The sequence below is a fragment of the Carettochelys insculpta genome, chromosome 1 (genome assembly GCF_033958435.1).
Source record: "Carettochelys insculpta isolate YL-2023 chromosome 1, ASM3395843v1, whole genome shotgun sequence".
Lineage (NCBI taxonomy): Eukaryota > Metazoa > Chordata > Testudines > Carettochelyidae > Carettochelys > Carettochelys insculpta.
The window spans coordinates 4,730,371-4,749,125 of record NC_134137.1 but is presented as its reverse complement, the minus strand read 5'-3'; the positions used below and the strand labels follow the sequence as shown (position 1 = coordinate 4,749,125).

Here is an 18,755-nt window from a genome sequence, read left to right as displayed (position 1 = left end):
AATTGGCACTCGTAAACTCAGTTGTACATAATAGTTTATCTGAAAAATGAAATTGTCATTTTGTTACAGTGTGAATATCATCCACTTGGATTCACTCCAGCGGTGGATGTAGTTTCTCACATTTACATTGTCTCCCAATCCAGGCTTTTGTACTGTGACCATCCCCCAGGATCTGGGATACATTCAAAAATGCAGAAGAACATAAGGTACACTAACAGGGAATAATTCTGCCTCAGACTGGGCCAACTTCCCCAGGACGTAATGTTATATTCCAACACAACCAACTTCATCAACCCCTCCACCTTCATCCTGATGGGCATTCCTGGCCAGGAGGAATACCATGTCTGGCTCTCCATCCTGTTTTTCACTGTGTATACCATAGCACTGTTGGGGAACTTGTCCATCCTGGTCATTGTAAAGATGGAGCTGAGTCTCCATATTCCCGTGTACTATTTCCTCTGTATGCTGGCCTTTACTGACCTGGTCCTGTGCACATCCATTGTACCCAAAATGCTGAGCATCTTCTGGTTCAATTCCAGTGAGATTGATTTCAGTGCCTGCTTCACACAGATGTACTTCACTATCTGCTTCTCAGAAATAGAGTCTGGGATCTTGGTGGCCATGGCTTTTGATCGCTACGTGGCCATCTGCCATCCCCTGAGACATTCCACCATCCTCTCAAACCCCTTGGTGGCCAAGATTGGCCTGGTCGTTGCACTACGCAGCAGCATGCTTACAATGCCCAGTCTTGTCCTGGCGTGGCAGTGGCCATATTGCCAAACAAACCTCATTCCCCACACATACTGTGAGCACCTGACCGTGGTGAAGCTGGCTTGTGCTGATATCCGTATCAGTAATTACTATGGCCTCTTTGCGTTATGCTTGGTGGCTGGTCCAGATGTGTTTTTTATTACATTGTCCTACACCCAGATCCTCAGGACCATCGTCAGCCTCCCCACAAAGGATGCCTGGCTCAAGACTTTTGGGACCTGCAGCTCCCACTTCTGTGCCATGTTGGCTTTTTACATCCCAGCTCTCTTCTCCTTCCTCACGCACCGATTTGGCCAGAATGTGCCCCTGCATGTCCATGTTCTCCTTGCCAATGTGTACCTCCTGGTGGCACCCATGCTAAACCCCATCATCTATGGGGTGAGGAACAGACAGGTTTGGGAGAGGGTGCTCCACCTCTTGACTTACAAAGTGCACATCTAGATGACAAAGAAGATTGATCTTTTCACACTTCATCTTTTGGAGGTCGATTTCATGTGAACTTGAACATTGGCAGTCAACACGTGTCCTCCTGAATATCGCTAGGAGCAAGGGACGTTGCTTTTCTTTTCCCACCTGTTCTGCTAAGATGCTGCCTCTACTCTTCCTCTTTCCCCCAATACATTGCCCCCACCTCTTGCTCCAGTCATTCCGCAATCATTCTCAGGGTGCAGCTCCACCACCTTTTCTCACCTGCTTGTCCTTCCTGAACAGCTTATACCCTTCTATGTCAGTGCTTCAGTCATGCGACATGCCTCATCATCATCTCCCCACCACCATGCTGGAAGTGAGCCATTTTGGGGGGTTGGAATTCTGGGGCGCTTGCATACTCTTGATTTTTTGAAAGATAATTTACCAATGAGCTAACAGCATCAGCATGTCTGCTTCCTGAACAAAGAAAGAAATCTAAAATAATAAATCCCCTTAGCTTAATGCGAACATCCACTAATGTCTTGTGCCAGTCACTTAAGAACACTGGTTAGGTTTAAAATGTAAACATATATCCTTATGTTTTTAGTAATTTGAAAGAGGGAGAGAGACCTGGTCATGCTTCCTGATTGCTTGCTCAGCTCTGGGAAGGGAGTAGGTTGAGTAGGTTACCAAGGCCTACAGCTACATCTGGGGTCTATGTAAAGATGACACATTGGACATGCTGGATAAGACAATGGTTCCTCAAGTCCAGTATCCTGTCTTCCCATGATGCCCTGTAACAAGTGCATCAAAGGGTGTGAACAGAAGTAGGAAGTTCTGAATGTTCCATCCCCTGTTGTCCAGTCCCAGCTTCTGGCAAACCAAACAATGTATGTACAGAACAAGGTGATATATCTCAACACAGCTCAGATAATGACTAGTGAGGAAGGAAATCCTCCAGGAGCTTATCTGCTTCTTATTGGAACAATACTGAACCTGAAATGTCCTTGTCAGATGGAAAGATTGTATACGTATGCACTATTTAATGTGTTGTCGTACTGTGGTTTTGTATGGAATCAATATGATATTTTCATCTTAGTTTTTCTATTCCATATGTATACGATTACCAACATCCTGTTACGTAGTTTGACTATCCTTGTACATAGAATCATAGGGCTGGAAGGGACTTCAGAAAGTCAAGTCCAGCCCCATGCTTCAAGCAGGATTGACCTCAACTAAGTCATCCCAGACATGACTCTGTTAAGCTGGGACTTAAAAAAACTCTATCAATGGAGATTTCACCACCTCCCTAGTCAATGCATTACAATACTTCACTACCTACCTGGTGAAGAAGTTTTTGCTAATATCTAACCTACTCCTCTCCTACTCTCACTTCAGATCTTTACTCCTTGTTCTGCTGTCGTCAGCACTGAGAACAGTTTCTCTCCATTCTCTTTACAGCATCTCTTTAGGAAGTTGAAGGCTGCTATCAAAGCACTCCTTAGTCTTCTCTTCTGCAAAATAAATAACCCCATATCCCTGAGCCTCTCCTCATAGGTCATGTGCTCCAGCCCTTTCATCATTTTCATTGCCCTCCACTGAACCTGCTCCAGAACATCCACATCCTTTCTATACCGATGGAGCCCAAAACTGGATGCAATACTCCAGATGCTGAATAGAGGGGAACAACAACTTATCTAGATCTACTTGAAATGCTCCTCCTAATGCAGCCCAATATGCCATTGGCCTTTATGGCTACAAGAGCACACTGTTTACTCATCTTATTCTTTCATCCACTATAAACCCTAGGTCCCTTTCCTGTGCACTGCTGCTTACCCAGTCGGTCCAAAGCCTATAACAATGCTTGGGATTCTTCCATCCGAAGTGTAGGACTCTACATCTCTCCTTACTGAACCACATCAGATTTCTTCTGGCCCAATCCTCCAGTTTATCCAAATCACTCTGGATTGTATCTCTACTCTCCAAAGCATCTACCTCTCCCCATAACTTGCTGTCATGTGCAAATTTGCTGAAGGTGAAATCCATTCCCTTATCCACGTCATTAACCAGGATGTTGAAAAACACCAGCTTCAGAACTGAACCTTGGGGAACTCCTCTTGAATCCAACTGCCATCCACATATTGAGCCATTGACCCATGGGGCCCGATTGTCAAGCCAGCTTTCTATCCATCTTATAGTCCCTAGATACAATCCATACTTCCCTAACTTATGGACAAATACGTTGTGGGAGACCGTATCAAAAGCTTTGCTGAAGTTAAGGTAAATCACATCCACTGACTTCCCCATGTCCACAAAAACTGTTACCTAGTCCACCCAACCCCTTTGCCTTTAGCTACAGAAAAAGGTCAAGCCATGCTGTCAAGCTACAGACTTTTAGTAATGTGAATTTAATTGTACTCGGTGCCCTGTTCAGCTCCAGTAGGAGAATTTACTCAGTCTCCTTCCATTTCTTATAAACGCACATGCTCCCCACTCTAGAAACACCCCCCATAAACCAGTTTTCTTTCCCAAAGTTAATTGTTAAATATGCACACACACACAGAGCAGACTATTGCTCCCTGACTCAGCACAGAGCCCAAGAGTTTTCATCTCCTTTTGGGGAGGTCCCTTGATTACTGTTTACTCCTAAAGTCGGATAAAGTGCACAGACAGGCTTGACTCCATCTTGCTTAAATGTAGATGCTGCTTCTCTATCAGAGGCTGGGTGAATCTCACTGGGACTGCACAGACCCACAATACAAATGGTGCAAACTGATGAGGGCTCTCAGAGTGGGATGTTTCAGGAGATACTGGTTTAATAAAGATGTGGGACAAAGGGAACCAAGGGAGATTCACAGAGAAGACACTGATGTCTGAAAATTCACAAATATCCTTTTCTTGCTCAACAGCCCCCATGCAAAGTGGGCACGAGGGGAGAGGGAGTAACTGTGTGACCCTCTCCACTCTTCACATCTAAAATATCTCAGAGCTCTTGCCACAGTTGTGCTGGCAAAAGTGTTGCTCTGTTCAGTGCACCTTCATCCCATCCCCACTTCCGCCTGCTGTCTTCCACTGTCAAGGTGGCTGCATTTCCGCAGCACAGGTGATTCTTTGTTGTGAAAGATGTTAGTAAGCATACAAGAAGAACTTATATGGCCATGACCATTACTTTGTTCTGGCTTCTCTTTGGCAAAACTCCCCTTGGAGTAGAATCCAAGTAAAGATCTCAAGAGGTAGCAACGGAGACAGTCATCACTGCCTCTTGCATCTCAGGGTTCTGGATATGAACGGGTGTAGGTGGGACTGGAGGACAGTTATCTGAATTGTACCTGCTGTCCAGGCAGGCAGGGGTAAGGGCTCCACAATGGAACAGTTACAAGCATTTGTCAACACAGGCAAACCACCTTGTTTCCTAGTTTCTGTTCAGAATTCAACTGAACTGTTCTCCCTGAAACTTTAAACAAATAAGTTGTGCCAGAAGCTGGCACTCTGCTTAAGCATTTCAGCCCAGATGCTTGGAGCTTGGCAAATTGAGAGACAATGGGAAACAAGGCCGTAACTAACAGTGTTGTCCCAGCACCACTTCCAATGAGCAGTTCGTTTCTGAACCCCTCCCAGCTAAGATCTTTGCTCCACTAATTCCTTTGGAAGGAGCTCCTCTGGGGAAATAGATACTATATGTAAACAATTTTCTTTTATCAGTATTGTATCTTCAGTCTTCCAATGTATTTGACTGTTCCCTTCTTTGTGTGTTGTGTGACAATGTAAATATTGTCTGATCTAGTTTCTCTCTTAGTAGATTTGTAAGTGTCAAGGTCAGAAAGCTCCATTTGGGCATCTGCTCTGACTTCCTATATAATATAGGCCATTAAATTTCACCTAGTCATGGGAAAGGCTTCGGGAGTAAACCCCAAGGAAACATCCAGAGATGGAGCCCCGAAGGCAGTTTGAGGTTGTGCTCAATCTCACTGTGGCAGCTCCTGCGGCGACATTGGTGCCAGGCTGTACTGGCTTTTGCCTTTCCCTTGGATTACGTCAGTGGCATGGAGAGGGGGAACCTGCTGCTGGGCATCAGATGGTTCTTCAAACTTACTTGCCCAGACCTGTGCCCTGGACTCACCTCGGTATTCCTATCCATAATGTGTGTTTGACCAAAACCTGATCTATAGTAAGGTATTGCATTAGAGAATCATAGAGCAACGGGGTGAGTAGGCATAGCCAAGGTTAGCTGATCTAACCCCCTACCAAGATCAGGTTTTTGTTGAATGTAATGAAAAATATATCAACAGCAATCTAACCCTGGAGTACAGAGCACGGGGCCAACATACAAATTCTTGACCTGCCCTCCCTACCACCACTCAGGGGGATTCATTGCCTATGCTGACAAGAGGACCCTCGCTGTTGGCGTGCATAGTGTCTGCTATGAGGTATAGCAGCACTGCTGTAGCATTTTAAGTGTAGAGAAGCCCTCAGGCAGATCTTACAGAAAAAGAAATGCAGTGTTGGAGAATCCACAGCTTCTGTGTGCAGTTTGTTCCAACGCTTAATCACTCAGAGCTAAATTTCAGCCCTTATTTCCAGCTGGAATTACACTGGTATCAACTTCCAGCCCTGGGTGATGCACTGTCTCTCTCTGCTAGATGAAACAACCTGGTCTCACCCATTGTTTTCTTGCCATGAATCTCTTGCTTCATTGCCTTTTTGATAGGTAGGTGAAGCTCTTTAAGTTTCTCTCTGTCAGACATTTTGTCCAGCCTCAAATTATTTTATGGTTCTTTTTTTGCAGCTTGTCCAACTTTTTAACAACCTTTTCAAAGTATGAACCCCAGAAATGGACATAGCTGACATCACCAATGCCACATGCAGAGGTAAAATCCTTCCCCTGCTCCAAGCCCCTACTCCCATGTTATTCATCCAAGGCTATCTCAGACCTATGCACCACAGCAACAAACGAAGAGCTATGTTCCAAAACCCCGGTCCTAGCCCGCGGGTCAGAACTGCATTCTCTGTTCTGAGATGACTACTTTGCATCTGCCTGGCCTGACCACCTCATTGGAGCCACTTGGCCAGTCTTTGGGTCATACCTAATTTTGGTCAGGCTTTTCTGCTTTCCAATTGGTGTACTGATCTCACATGACAGGTGCAGTTGATTAATCAGTTCAAACCGCTGGTGTTCATCATTCTGATATTCTACTTTGGATGTTGTTTAATATCTTCCTTGACTGCCAATAGCCTGGAAAGAACTTCACCACCTCATGTGAAATACCCCACACTGCTTCTTTCCAATGGCGAGGCAATACTAAGTCTAGAGTACAGCTACCTTTTCTGCAACATTAACGAGTTTCCTTTCTCCTTTTGGGAACTGGCTAAGCCTTTTCTAAATGTAATCCCACCACCTACTGGAGTGGGTCACTCTCCCGTGTAGTGGCACTTCAACCACTTTCATGGAGAGAAAGAACAAACCTCCTCTACTGCCTTTGCTGAGCAACAGTTGGTCTTTAGCTTCAACAGTTGAAGTTCTTGCACCAAGCTCCTGAGATCCCAGGTTCAAGTTTACGTGTGAGCAGTTACAGAGGATTTATTTTACTCTTTATAACCTTCTTTTGCAAACCTTGGCCCTGCCAAGAGTATATTTCCCCTCATGTTATAATGTCTCTCATGAATTCTGATAACTTTCAGTATTCATTGCTTGATTTTTTTAAATTTTTTCCCCATTTGTAATATATTGCTTCCTCCTACCCTAGCCCCATTGCTGACCTCACTTTGCCACTGAAGCAGTGTTTTTTTGTTATTTGTTGTTTTTTTTTTAATTGTGAACATTTGTATTGTAGAAATGAGGCTTTTTAAGTATGAGGGATAACCATGTTAGTCTGTATCCAGAAAAATAAGAAGTCCTGTGGCACCTTCTGGACTAAGGTATTTTTGAGCATAAGTTTCATGGGCAAAGAGTGGGTTAATATCTTTGCCCAAAAAAAAGCTTATGCTCAAAAATATCTGTTAGTCTAGAAGGTGCCACATGATTTCTTGTTGTTTTTGAGGCTTTTAACTATCTAATAAACTCTTCTCTAAGAAATGCCTCTTTTTATCCACATTTTTCTGTGAAAATTTTTCCTCCAAATCAGAGATGATAATAATTTGTCTTCACTTTCAGGAATTAGCCCTTTTGAAACATGTGGTGAGCTCTCGTTGCTACTAGTTGGGAGTTGTTCTTTTTTTGTCCATTGGGATGTCATCAGTTCCAAATTTTCATTTTATTCTCCTCTATCACAAATTCTCTTCTCCGTCTCTTCCCCTGCAATTTACCGAAGCTAAAACGTCCCAGACTTTTCAGTCTATTGGCATATGGACTCTGCTGCCAATCTCACAACCCCTGTCAGAGATCCCCTTCATTCTGCTGTATCCTTTATCCAGAGTGAATGGCAAAGAGGTATTTTGCCCAGATGTGTAGTCATCATTGTCCACTGGTACTTGGCTTGGCAAAATGGTTGTTTATTTTTGGTTTCGTTTCGTTTAGGCATTTTTTTTAAATTTATTCTCAGATCTTGAGAAAGTGGGTTCATGGATAACTCCTAAAGCATTCAGTCTCCAATCTGGCTTTCACTGCAGTAGGGATCAATGAGGAAGAACACTCATATTTTTTGCTGGTGCGTACAAAGGCTTTTCACAGTATGATAAGTAGGAAGTAGTGACACATGAAGCACTATCAAATATGGATTTGGAATTCGTTGTGCCTGTGGTTCATAATCCATTTCTCTGAATGATAATTATTATTTTTTCAGTGTAGGAAGAGCCACCAATGTAGCGCCTCTATTAACATTGTTTCTCCATCGAGGCCTCTGTACTGTGGATCCTGGGGCACACACAGGAAATCAGCGGACATACGGTACAAGCAGGACACACCGCTCTGCCTCAGAGCTGGACACCTTCCCTTTTACTCCATGTCAGATTCCAACATAACCAACTTCACCAACCCCTCTACCTTCATCCTGCTGAGCATTCCTGGCCCAGAGACAGCCCATACCTGGTTCTCCATCCCCTTCTGCACCATGTACACCATTGCCATCTTTAGGATCATTATAATCCTGTTCATCATGAAGATGGAACCAAGCCTCCATGAACCCATGTACTATTTCCTCTGCATTCTGGACATAACTGACTTGGTTGCGTCGACATCCATCCTCCCAAAAACACTGAGCATCTGATTTAATTCCAGTGCCTGCCTCACCCAGATATTCTTCCTTCTTAGCTTTTCAGCAATGGAATCTGGTTTCTTATTGGCCATGGCTTTTGATCGCTACATGACTATCTGTCATCCCCTGAGATATTCCACAATTCTGACAAACCCCATAGTGCCCAAGATTGGCTTGGCCATGGCAGTGCGCAGCTCCATGCTCTTACTGCCCAATTCCTTCATGGCAAGGCAATGGCCATATTGCCAAACCGACATCATCCCCCACATGTACTGCAAGAACATAGCCATGGTGAAGCCGGCCTTAGCTGACATCCATGTTAGTAGTTACTATGGCCTCTTTGTGGTATTCTTTGTGACGGGTCTGGATGTATTTTTCATTGTTGTGTCCTATACCTGGATCCTCAAGGCTGTCTTCAGTCTTCCCACGCAGAGCGCCCGGCTCAAGACTTTTGGAACTTGCAGCGCCCACTTTTCTGCCATATTAGTATTTTACATCCTGGGTTGTAAACAACATGCTAACCTTTAATACTGACATACTCTGGTATCTCACTGCTTATCACTGAAGGTCACTGTTTAGGTTTAATATTTTTAATGTATATTCTTTCTTTGTTACCAGTTCTACAGAGGAAGAGTGTCCATCAGGCGTCCTTGTGTCTCCCTCAACTCTGCAAGGAAAGTAGGCCTAGTGGGTTACACAAGGGCACAGATACTTCTCGATTTCAGAGTGCATGCTTACATGTTATTTCTCTGGAGACTAACTCTGACTTTTGGCCAGAGACTTCTAATCGCGTTAATATTCACAGCTGTTTCGAAAGATAGGCTGCTGAACTCTCTTCTATATTCAAATTTGACACATTAATATGTGGTTTGAACTGGGAAGACAATTTCTAGCTCATTTTATGGGCTTTTTCAAACACTTTCCTTTATCTAATTCTTGACTTCCCCTCCCCTACCCTTCTGCGCCTCTGCTCTCTGATTTGCTCACCTTGATAATAATTTTTCTGATTTGTCAACCTTGATTACTAGTTTTGGTTCTCTGTGCCTTAAATATTGAGTCTGTTCTGGTATGGATATGATCTGAAGAAGTGGGTCTGTCCCACGAAAACTCATCACCTAATAAATTATTTTGTTAGTCTTTAAAGTGCTACTGGACTGCTTTTTTGTTTTTTTGCTTACGATATGGGTATAACTTTATTGAGATATGTTTTACGCATGATGGTACAAGTAAGATATCATTGGAAAGGCGGTTATTTACTCAATGTGATTATCCCATTCATATGTGTGTACCAGATTTGTAGAGGAAGTGAGAACTGGTGACCTGTGTATCTGTATTTCATAGTGCTTTTTGGGCCACTTCCTCTGCTAACATTTCAGGTACTGCAATAGAAAAGACAGACAGTGCCTGATGGCCCATCAGTCAGGATAATGGACTGTGAATTGGATGGGCCATACTTTTTCATATTTATATTGAGGGGATTCCTCTGTTTTCTCTCAGTTCTGCTCCAAAATCTGAAGAAGTGGGTCTTTTCCTGGAAAGCTCATTACCTAATAAATAATATTGGTAGACTTTAAGGTGGTGTGGGACTGCTTGCTTTGTTTTAGGGTGGCCAGCTCACCTGATACTAACCTGCATCTTTCACTGCTGTTCTGAGAAAAAAATCAAACATACTTCTCCCATCTAATGGAAATTCTATGTAAGGTGGGAACGGAAAACCACCACTGTCTGCAGCTTCCTTTACCCCGGCGTATTAATTGGGAAACTAATACATCAGGGCACAGACTATCCAGTAAGCTCTTGGATTGCATTGGAGACATTTTTTTCAATCCAAAAGGTTGAAAAAGCTACCGGGGGGAAGCTGTTCTAGATTTGATTTTAACAAATAGGGAGGAATTGGTAGAGAACTTTAAAGTGGAAGGCAGCTTGTGTGAAAGTGATCAATGAATCACAGAGTTCACAGTTCTAAGGAAGGGAAGAAGGGAAAACAGCAAAATAGAGATAATGGATTTCAAGAGGTCAGATTTTGGTAAGCTCAGAGAGCTGGTAGGTAAGGTCCCATGGGAAGCTAAACTGAGGGGAAAAACAGATGAGGAGAGTTGGCAGTTTTTCAAAGGGACATTATTAAGGGCCCAAAAACGAGCTATCCTGCTGCGAAGAAAAGATAGAAAATATGGAACGGACCGCCTTGGCTTAACCAGGAGATCTTGCATGATCTCAAAATAAAAAAAGGAATCATATAGAAAATGGAAACAAGGACAAATTATGAAGGATGGATATAGACAAAACACAATAATGCAGGAGCAAGATTAGAAAGGCTCAGGCACAAAGTGAGCTCAAACTAGCTACAGGCATAAAGGGAAACAAGAAGGCTTTTTATAAATATATTAGAAACAAGAGGAAGACCAGGGACAGGGTAGGGCTGTTGCTCAGTGAGAAGGGAGAAACAGTAACAGGGAACTTGGAAATGGCAGAGATGCTTAATGACTTCTCTGTTTCGGTCTTCACTGAGAAGTCTGATGAAGGAATGCCCAACATAGTGAAAGCTAGGGAGAAAGGGGTAGGGTTAGAAGTTGAAATAAAAAAAAGAACAAGTTAAAAATCAGTTAGAAAAATTAGATCTCTGCAAGTCACCAGGGCCTGATGAAATGCACCCTAGAATACTCAAGGAGCTGACAGAGTAGGTATCTGAGACTTTATCTATCATCTTTGGAAAATTATGAGAGACAAGAGAGATTCCAGAACACTGGAAAAGGGCAAATATAATGCCCATCTATAAAAAGGGGAATAAGAACAACCCAGGAAACTCAACAAGCACTTGGAAGGTGGTAAGGTGGTAAGGAACAGCCAGCGTGGATTTGTAAAGAACAAATCATGTCAAACCAATCTGATAGCTTTCCTTGACAGGATGATGAGCCTTGTGGATAGGGGAGAGGTGGTAGATGTGGTTTACCTAGACTTTAGTAAAGCATTTGTTACAGTCTCACATAATATTCTTATCAAAAAACTAGGCAAATACAATTTAGATGAGGCTACTATAAGGTGGGCGCATAACTGGCTCGATAACCGTACCCGGAGAGTAGTTATTAATGGTTCTCAATCCTGCTGGAACAGTATAAGAAGTGGGGTTCCGCAGGGGTCTGTGTTAGGACTGGTTCTGTTCAATGTCTTCATCAACGATTTAGATATTGGCATAGAAAGTACGCTTATTAAGTTTGCAGATGATACCAAGCTGGGAGGGGTTGCAACTGCTTTGGAGGATAGGGTCGTAATTCAAAATCATCTGGATAAATTGGAGAAATGGTGTGAGGTAAACAGGATGAAGTTTAATAAGGACAAATGCAAAGTGCTCCACTCAGGAAGGAACAATCAGTTTCACACCTACAGAATGGGAAGAGACTGTCTAAGAATGACTACAGCAGAAAGGGATCTAGGGGTTATAGTGGACCACAAGATAAATCTGACCTGCAGCTGATGAAGTGGGTCTTTGCCCATGAAAGCTTATGATACATTTCTGTTAGTCTATAAGGTGCCACAGGACCCCTCATTGCTTTTGAAGATACAGAGTAACACAACTATTCCTCTGATACTTGACACAAGCTAAATGTGATTCAACAGTGTGATGCTGTTGCAAACAAAGCAAATATAATTCTGGGGTGCATTAACAGATGTGTTGTGAACAAGACAGGAGAAGTCATTCTTCCGCTCTACTCTGCACTGGTTAGGTCTCACCTGGAGTACTGTGTCCAGTTCTGGGCACCACAGTTCAAGAAAGATATGGAGAAATTAGAGAGGGTGCAGAAAAGAGCAACAAGAATGATCAAAGGTCTAGAGAACATGACCTATGAAGAAAGGCTGAAAGAATCGAGCTTGTTTAGTTTGGAAAAGAGAAGATTGAGAGGCGACATGATAGCAGTTTTCAGGTATCTAAAAGGGTATCATAAGGAGGAGGGGGAAAATTTGTTCTTGGCCTCTGAGGATAGAACAAGAGGCAATGGACTTAAACTGCAGCAAGGGAGGTTTAGGTTGGACATTAGGAAAAAGTTCCTAACTGTCAGGGTGGTCAAACAGTGGAATAAGTTGCCAAGGGAGGTTGTGGAATCTCCATCGCTGGAGATATTTAAGAACAGGTTATATAGATGTCTGTCAGGGATGTTTTAGACAGTACTTGGTCCTGCCATTGGGGCAGGGGGCTGGACTTGATGGCCTCTTGAGTTCCCTTCCAGTCCAAGTATTCCATGATTCTATGATTCTATAATTCCTGCAGCTTCCCCCCTTCAAAGAAAGACTTCAGAATACCAGGTAGCAAATGGACTATAACTTAAACCGTGTGTGGAGAGCTGGGTGTGGGGGGGTCACAGGAGAGGAGGTAAAAGCATCACAGTGCACTGCTCTGGTAAGAGCAGCAGGAGGAGGCAGGGTACATTCCTAGCCAAGCCCCAGTGCTCTGCTGCAGGCTGGGGTGCTCAGCAGAAGTCAGACAAAGGAAGGGCTGTCTGGGGGCGTGACCCACACTGGCCTGGGACTGCCTCAGTCCACCTACCCCAGGGGAATGTTATTGGCCTGGGCGGGGGCTGCTTCCTACCAATGCTGCTTGTGAAATGTATCAGAGTAGTAGCTGTAATAACATGTTAGTCTATATAGTATCAACACAAAAATGCAGTCCAGTAGCATTTTAAAGACTAACAAAATATATATATTTTTAGGTGGTGAGCTTTCGTGGGACAGACCCACTTCTTCAGACCATCGCCAGACCAGAACAGACTCAATATCAACAGACTCTGTTCTGGTACGGCTATGATCTGAAGAAATGGGTCTATCTCACAAAAGCTCACCACCTAAAAATGTATTTTGTTAGCCTTTAAAGTGCTACTGGACTGCATTTTTGTTTTGAGAGTAGTACCTGTGTTTGTCTGTATTCACAAAAGCAATGAGAAGTCCTGTGGAACCTTTTAGACTAATAGATATTTTGGGCCATAAGCTTTTGTGGGCAAAGACCCACTTCATCACATGTCTGACAAAGCGTGTCTTTGCCCTCAAGAGCTTATGCTCCAAAAATCTGTTAGTGTGTAAGGTGACACGGGACTTCTCATTGTTCTTATGAAAGGGTCCGAGTCCAGCCAGGCAGTACTTGATAGAGAAAGGGCTTTATTAGATTCCAATCTACATCTGAGGAATTTGGTTGTAGGTGTGAAACCCAGGAAACAGGCAAATGGGCAGGTGACCTGCTAATGTGACAAGCTCCATCTCAAACATTCTTCCACATGGGGAGGGACAATGGAATTCCCTCTACAGGGGCAAGTGCATAACAAGGGACCTGAGATTCCTCCATCGTTTTCTTCAGTCCAGCTCATCACTTCAGAAACATCTCTGCTATGAACTGAGCCTTGCAGGGCTGCTGACCCATCCTAACAACGGATAAACTCCAGAGACTTTTAAGATAGCAGCACTGCTTCAAGTCTACATGAAGAACCGTGTGAATGGTGTATACAATTAAATCTCTTTAACAATTTTACTCTCACCCTATTCTGTCTGTCTTTTTATTACTAAACCTTGAAGGGTCACTGGGTTACAAAATGTAGTCTGCTTGTCTGTGGGCCAGGCCTGCATTCATTGTTCTGACAAGACAAATTTGCATTTATCAGAGAGGTCGCCATGTTAGTCTGTAGCTTCAAGAACAACAACAAGTCCTGTGGCACCTTATAGACTAACAGATATGTTGGAGAATAAGCTTTTGTGGGCAAAGACCCGCCTCATCAGTTGCATGAGTGGGGGTGGGGTGGTTTCAGAGGGGTATTTAAAGAGTGGGGTCCCAGTAAGAGGGAGGGCCAGAGATGACAAGAACTATTCAGCAAGGTGGAAATGTCCCAGTATCAACAGCACTTATGAAAAGAGGAAGAAACAAGTAAGATCAGACAGGGAGATGTGAGCCTTCACCAGAGTCTAATGGGGAGATGATAGCACCCAGAGTAGAGAAACTGCCTGTAAGCTGCGAGCCACTCCCAGTCTCTGTTTAATCAGACATCAGGAATGGTAATGTATAGAAGCCTGTAGGGGAACACTTCAATCTCCCTGGACACTCAGTGGCAGATTGAAGGGTGACGGTCCTGAAACAGAAGAATTTTAAAAATCAAATGGAGAGAGAAATCTCTGAGCTGCAATTTATTTGCAAATTTGCCTGTATTAATTTTCTATTTGCTTCCATATTATTAATGAAAATATTGAATAACAGCAGGCCCAAAACAAGTAGAGTAGGCGTCCTTCAGACTGCATAGACTATGGATCGCGCCCTTTATAGTTTCAATTGAAGACTTCATTTACAGCGTCTACTGTGACTATGAAGACCCACACGAGAGTGACAGTCCTTGCTGCATCTCTTGCAGATGTGGTGGGTGTCTGGCAAGTCCTTATTGTGCTTTCTGTGTGCTCGCTTCTCCACTGCTAGCTGTCTGATCCTCATCTCGCCCTTCTGAAGGCCCTTGTGTAACCCCTGCCTCCATCAGCTGCGGTCGTCTGCTAGTTCTTCCCAGTTGTCCAGCTCGATGTCTACCTCTCTGAGATCTCTCTTGCAGACATCTTTGTAACGCAACTGGGGGCTTCCGGGAGGTCTTTTGCCAGAGGCTAGCTCACCATACAGGATGTCTTTTGGAATCCTTCCATCATGCATACTGTGGACGTGGCCGAGCCAGCGGAGCCGATGCTGCCTGAGGAGGGTGTGCACGGTTGGGATTCCAGCTTGCTCGAGGACGGCAGTGTTGGTCACTCTGTCCTTCCATGATATTCCAAGGATGTGCCTGAGGCAGCGCAAGTGGAAGAAGTTCAGCCTTTTTTCCTGGCGCGCATACAGGGTCCAAGTCTCACTGCCATAAAGGAGGGTGCTGAGGATGCAGGCTCTGTAGACTTGCATTTTGGTGTGAGTGTACAGCTTGTTGTTATTCCACACTCTCTTGCTGAGTCTGGACAGAGTTGTGGCCGCTTTTCTGATTCTCCTATTTAGCTCAGTGTCCAACAACAGGGTGTCAGTGATGGTGGACCTGAGGTAAACGAACTCGTGGATGACCTCTAATGGATAGTTGTCAATGCTGATTGATGGGGATTCAGCAACATCCTGACCGAGTACATTTGTCTTCTTTAGGCTGATGGTAAGCCCAAAGTCCTTGCACGCTTTGGAGAACTGATCCAGCAGTTTTTGAAGCTGGTCTTCTGTGTGAGACACTACAGCAGCATCATCTGCGAACAGCATGTCTCTGATGATGACTTCCCGCACCTTAGACTTAGCTTTCAGCCTTGCAAGGTGATCTCGTGTGCAGCAAGATGCCCTCTGCTGAAGATCCAAAGGCATGCTTCAGGAGGAGTGAGAAGAAGATCCCGAACAATGTCAGAGCAAGCACGCCTCCTTGTTTGATGCTGCTCCTGAGTCTGAAAACATCCGATAAAGCGCCGTCATATTGGATGGTTCCTCTCATGTCTTCGTGGAACTACTGGATCATTTTGAGTAACCGTGGAGGACAGCCTATCTTGTGGAGCAGTTTGACCAGACCATCCCTGCTGACCAAATCGAAGGCCTCGGTGAGGTCGATGAAGGCTATGTAGAGTGGCTTCCTCTGCTCCCTGAACTTCTCCTGCAGCTGCCTTAGAGAGAAGACCGTGTCAACGGTAGACCTCTCTGCGCGGAATCTGCACTGTGATTCGGAGTACACCCTCTCAGCAATCTTCTGGAGTCTGCCGAGGATGACATGAGTGAACAGTTTACCAGTGACACTTAGGAGGGAGATTCCACGGTAGTTGTTGCAGTCCCGGAAAACTCCTCCAGAAAGAGCCCCCTTTGCAGACAATGGCCCATCAACAATGGCTTTCTGAGATCTCGCACTTTGTTCATTTTTTCTGCACTCTACTACTAAAGAACAGTGTTCATATTTTTTTTTAATCTGAATGTTTCCCTCTGCTAAATCAAATGTCCTAGAAAAAAAACAAAATGTCTTGCATCTGTGAAGGTCCCTTGCCCATCCAAACCTTTATTCTCATTAGACGATGAAATTATAATTATTTGACAAGATCAGTTTTCCACCCAGCAGGCTCTTTTCCACCCAGCAGGTGAGATTGGAGGTATTCATTGACCTGGGGATGTGGCTGATCCGTTGGGACTGGAAGAACCTGATTGGGTTTGGTGCGATTGGGTTTCACACCCTCTCACCTGTGTAAGGTGGGTATTGCTTGTGGCACAAGGGGAGCTGGAGTGTGCAAGGGAATTGCTTGTGTGACTTCTTACTGGCAAGTGTGTCAACACAAGTTCTCTGTGTGACTGGTTTGGAGCCTTACAGTGGAGCACCCTCACCCCTGTGCTATGTCTACACTAGAGTGTTCTGGAGACAGAAGCTTCTGTCAGAAAAATATTCCAGAAAAACTTCCACTGACAAAATGTGCCCACGCACGAAAGCAGATTGAAAAAGTGATCCACTCTGTCGAGGGAGAGTGGCCATTCTGCCTGGTTGCTCTCGGAAGAGAATGAGCTCTGGAACCATGACAGATAGGGTCGCATGTCTGGCAAACCCTTCTGGGAGCCCCGGACAGGAGTGCCCTTACAGGGGCTCCCCCAGGTTGCCTTCCCCACCCACGCTGAGGCTTACCTAACTTGTTGAGGGACATCACAGGTACTGCAGGGCTCACACACTATCTATGGCAGAATCTGCACTTTCCAGATAACCATGATGCCAAAGCAGCCCCCAAGCTTGTACTGGAGTCACGGTCACTTACGGCTGCTCAAGCTGCTGCTCATGCTGATCATGGTCGTCCTTCACCTCCACTGGATGGATGTGCCCAACACCGGGACAGAAGAGAATGCCCTCGGTGCCCCAGGACCCCACCTGTGCTCACCTCCTCAGGTGATCAGGCAGGGCTGGAGGCACACCACCCGTGCCACCAGGTGGGACTGGTTGCATCCCCTTGGAGAAGCGGGTTGCAGTCACCCTCTGGAATCTTGCTACTGCAGGCAGCAACCACTCCATTGGGAACCATGGAGTGGGGAAGTCCATTATCAGGCCAGCCTCATGCTTGTAAGGCAATCTACAGCTGCAGGCCCTTCCTGGGGAGGGGACTCTGCCCAAGGGGGGGCCTCGGGGAGCAGTGTCAGGGGTCTGAGGGATGGGACTGGGGAGGTGGGAAGTCCCATCTCTAGGGGACCACGCTGTCCCACCCTCACACAGACCCACTGCCAAGGGTGCAGCCTCACAGGGTGATGCTCAGAAAGCCCAAGGGGAAGTGGGATGGGTGGGGACAGAGGAGCCTGCTAGGACCCAGGGACACCCTCCTTCAGTCCCTCATGTGAATGTTTTGTCTCCTCCCCTTGCAGGCAATGATGTCCGTCAACACAGTCCTGCTCCAGAGGGTCTTCCACATTGTAGACCTGGACCTGGTAATGGCTGCTTTTACCGCCCTGCTGCCCCGGGGCTCCTGAACTGCTTTGGGTGATTGACGGGACCCAGATCCCCGTCTGCGCCCCAGACCACAGTGATGCCTGGTACATCAACCGCAAGGGACACTGTGCCCAGGGCCTAGGGGCTGTCTGCTGGGTCCAGGTGGGAAACACTGCTTTACACATGGTTGTGTGTGCTGGGACCACAGCGTGAGCTCCTTTCCGAGCTGGCCTGGTGAGCCTTGCCCCCACCCCATCGTGCCTGCCCTAGGATGTGTGATGTGTGGGGTACTTACCGAAGGGACCCTCAAAGAGGTCTGCAGATGCCCAGGATGTGGCCTGGCTGCAGGGGCCCAAGTCTAGGGTAATCATCGATGTGCCCTCACTCACATGTACATCCAAGTCCGGCTCCTCCTCCAGCTCTGGCAGTGATGAAGGTCGGGGGGCTTCCTCAGCTGTGTCCGCAGCAGTGCTCAGAGGGAGCCCATCCTCACCCCCCAATAGCTGGCAGAGCTCCTTGAAGTAGACGCTGGTGGCCAGTCCTGCCTCTGATCGCTGGCATGTATCCTAGTCCTGCCTGTACCCCTGCTGGAGCTCATTCACCTTTGCCCAGACTTGCTGCATTTCCGGGCGGGGTGAACCTGAGGCCTCCTGAGGTCTCTTCCAAAGCCAGAGGTAACTGGACTGCAGGAGATGCACCAGCCTAGTGGCCTTGCCCCACCCCTGCTCTGCTCAGGCCCCACCCTTTCCCCGCCCTGGCGCATCTCTTCCCATGGAAGCACTTCCCTGCTTCTGCTGGGTGCAGGGGATGCCCACCCCCCAGAGCGGTGGGTCCTAAATGTAGCTCATTCAGGCCACACTGCTGTGGTAGAAGGGTACGATTTCCTCCATGGTCATTCAGAAGCATCTCAGCACTCATGGTGAGTGACAGGGCGAGGGGGACATGAGCTCCCTTACGCAGCCCCACGTGTCCCCTC

At 45.8% G+C, this 18,755-nt stretch overlaps 1 protein-coding gene across 1 annotated transcript; it reads left to right on the top strand.

The window, feature by feature from the left end:
* The first annotated feature begins 261 nt into the window (after nucleotides 1-261).
* Nucleotides 262-17,820, top strand: LOC142007582 (olfactory receptor 52E2-like). Its single transcript, XM_074984272.1, has 3 exons — nucleotides 262-639; nucleotides 766-1,149; nucleotides 17,716-17,820. Exons 1-3 carry the CDS (start codon nucleotides 262-264, stop codon nucleotides 17,818-17,820), a joined length of 867 nt encoding a protein of 288 aa, XP_074840373.1.
* Nucleotides 17,821-18,755: the final 935 nt, after the last annotated feature.

Coding starts and splice junctions, on each gene's coding strand:
- LOC142007582 (XM_074984272.1), top strand. CDS start 262: ATGTTATATTCCAACACAACCAACTTCATCAACCCCTCCACCTTCATC. Junction 640..765: donor CCATGGCTTTTGATCGCTAC/GTGGCCATCTGC, acceptor CTGGCGTGGCAG/TGGCCATATTGCCAAACAAA. Junction 1,150..17,715: donor TAAACCCCATCATCTATGGG/GTGAGGAACAGA, acceptor CTCCCCTTGCAG/GCAATGATGTCCGTCAACAC.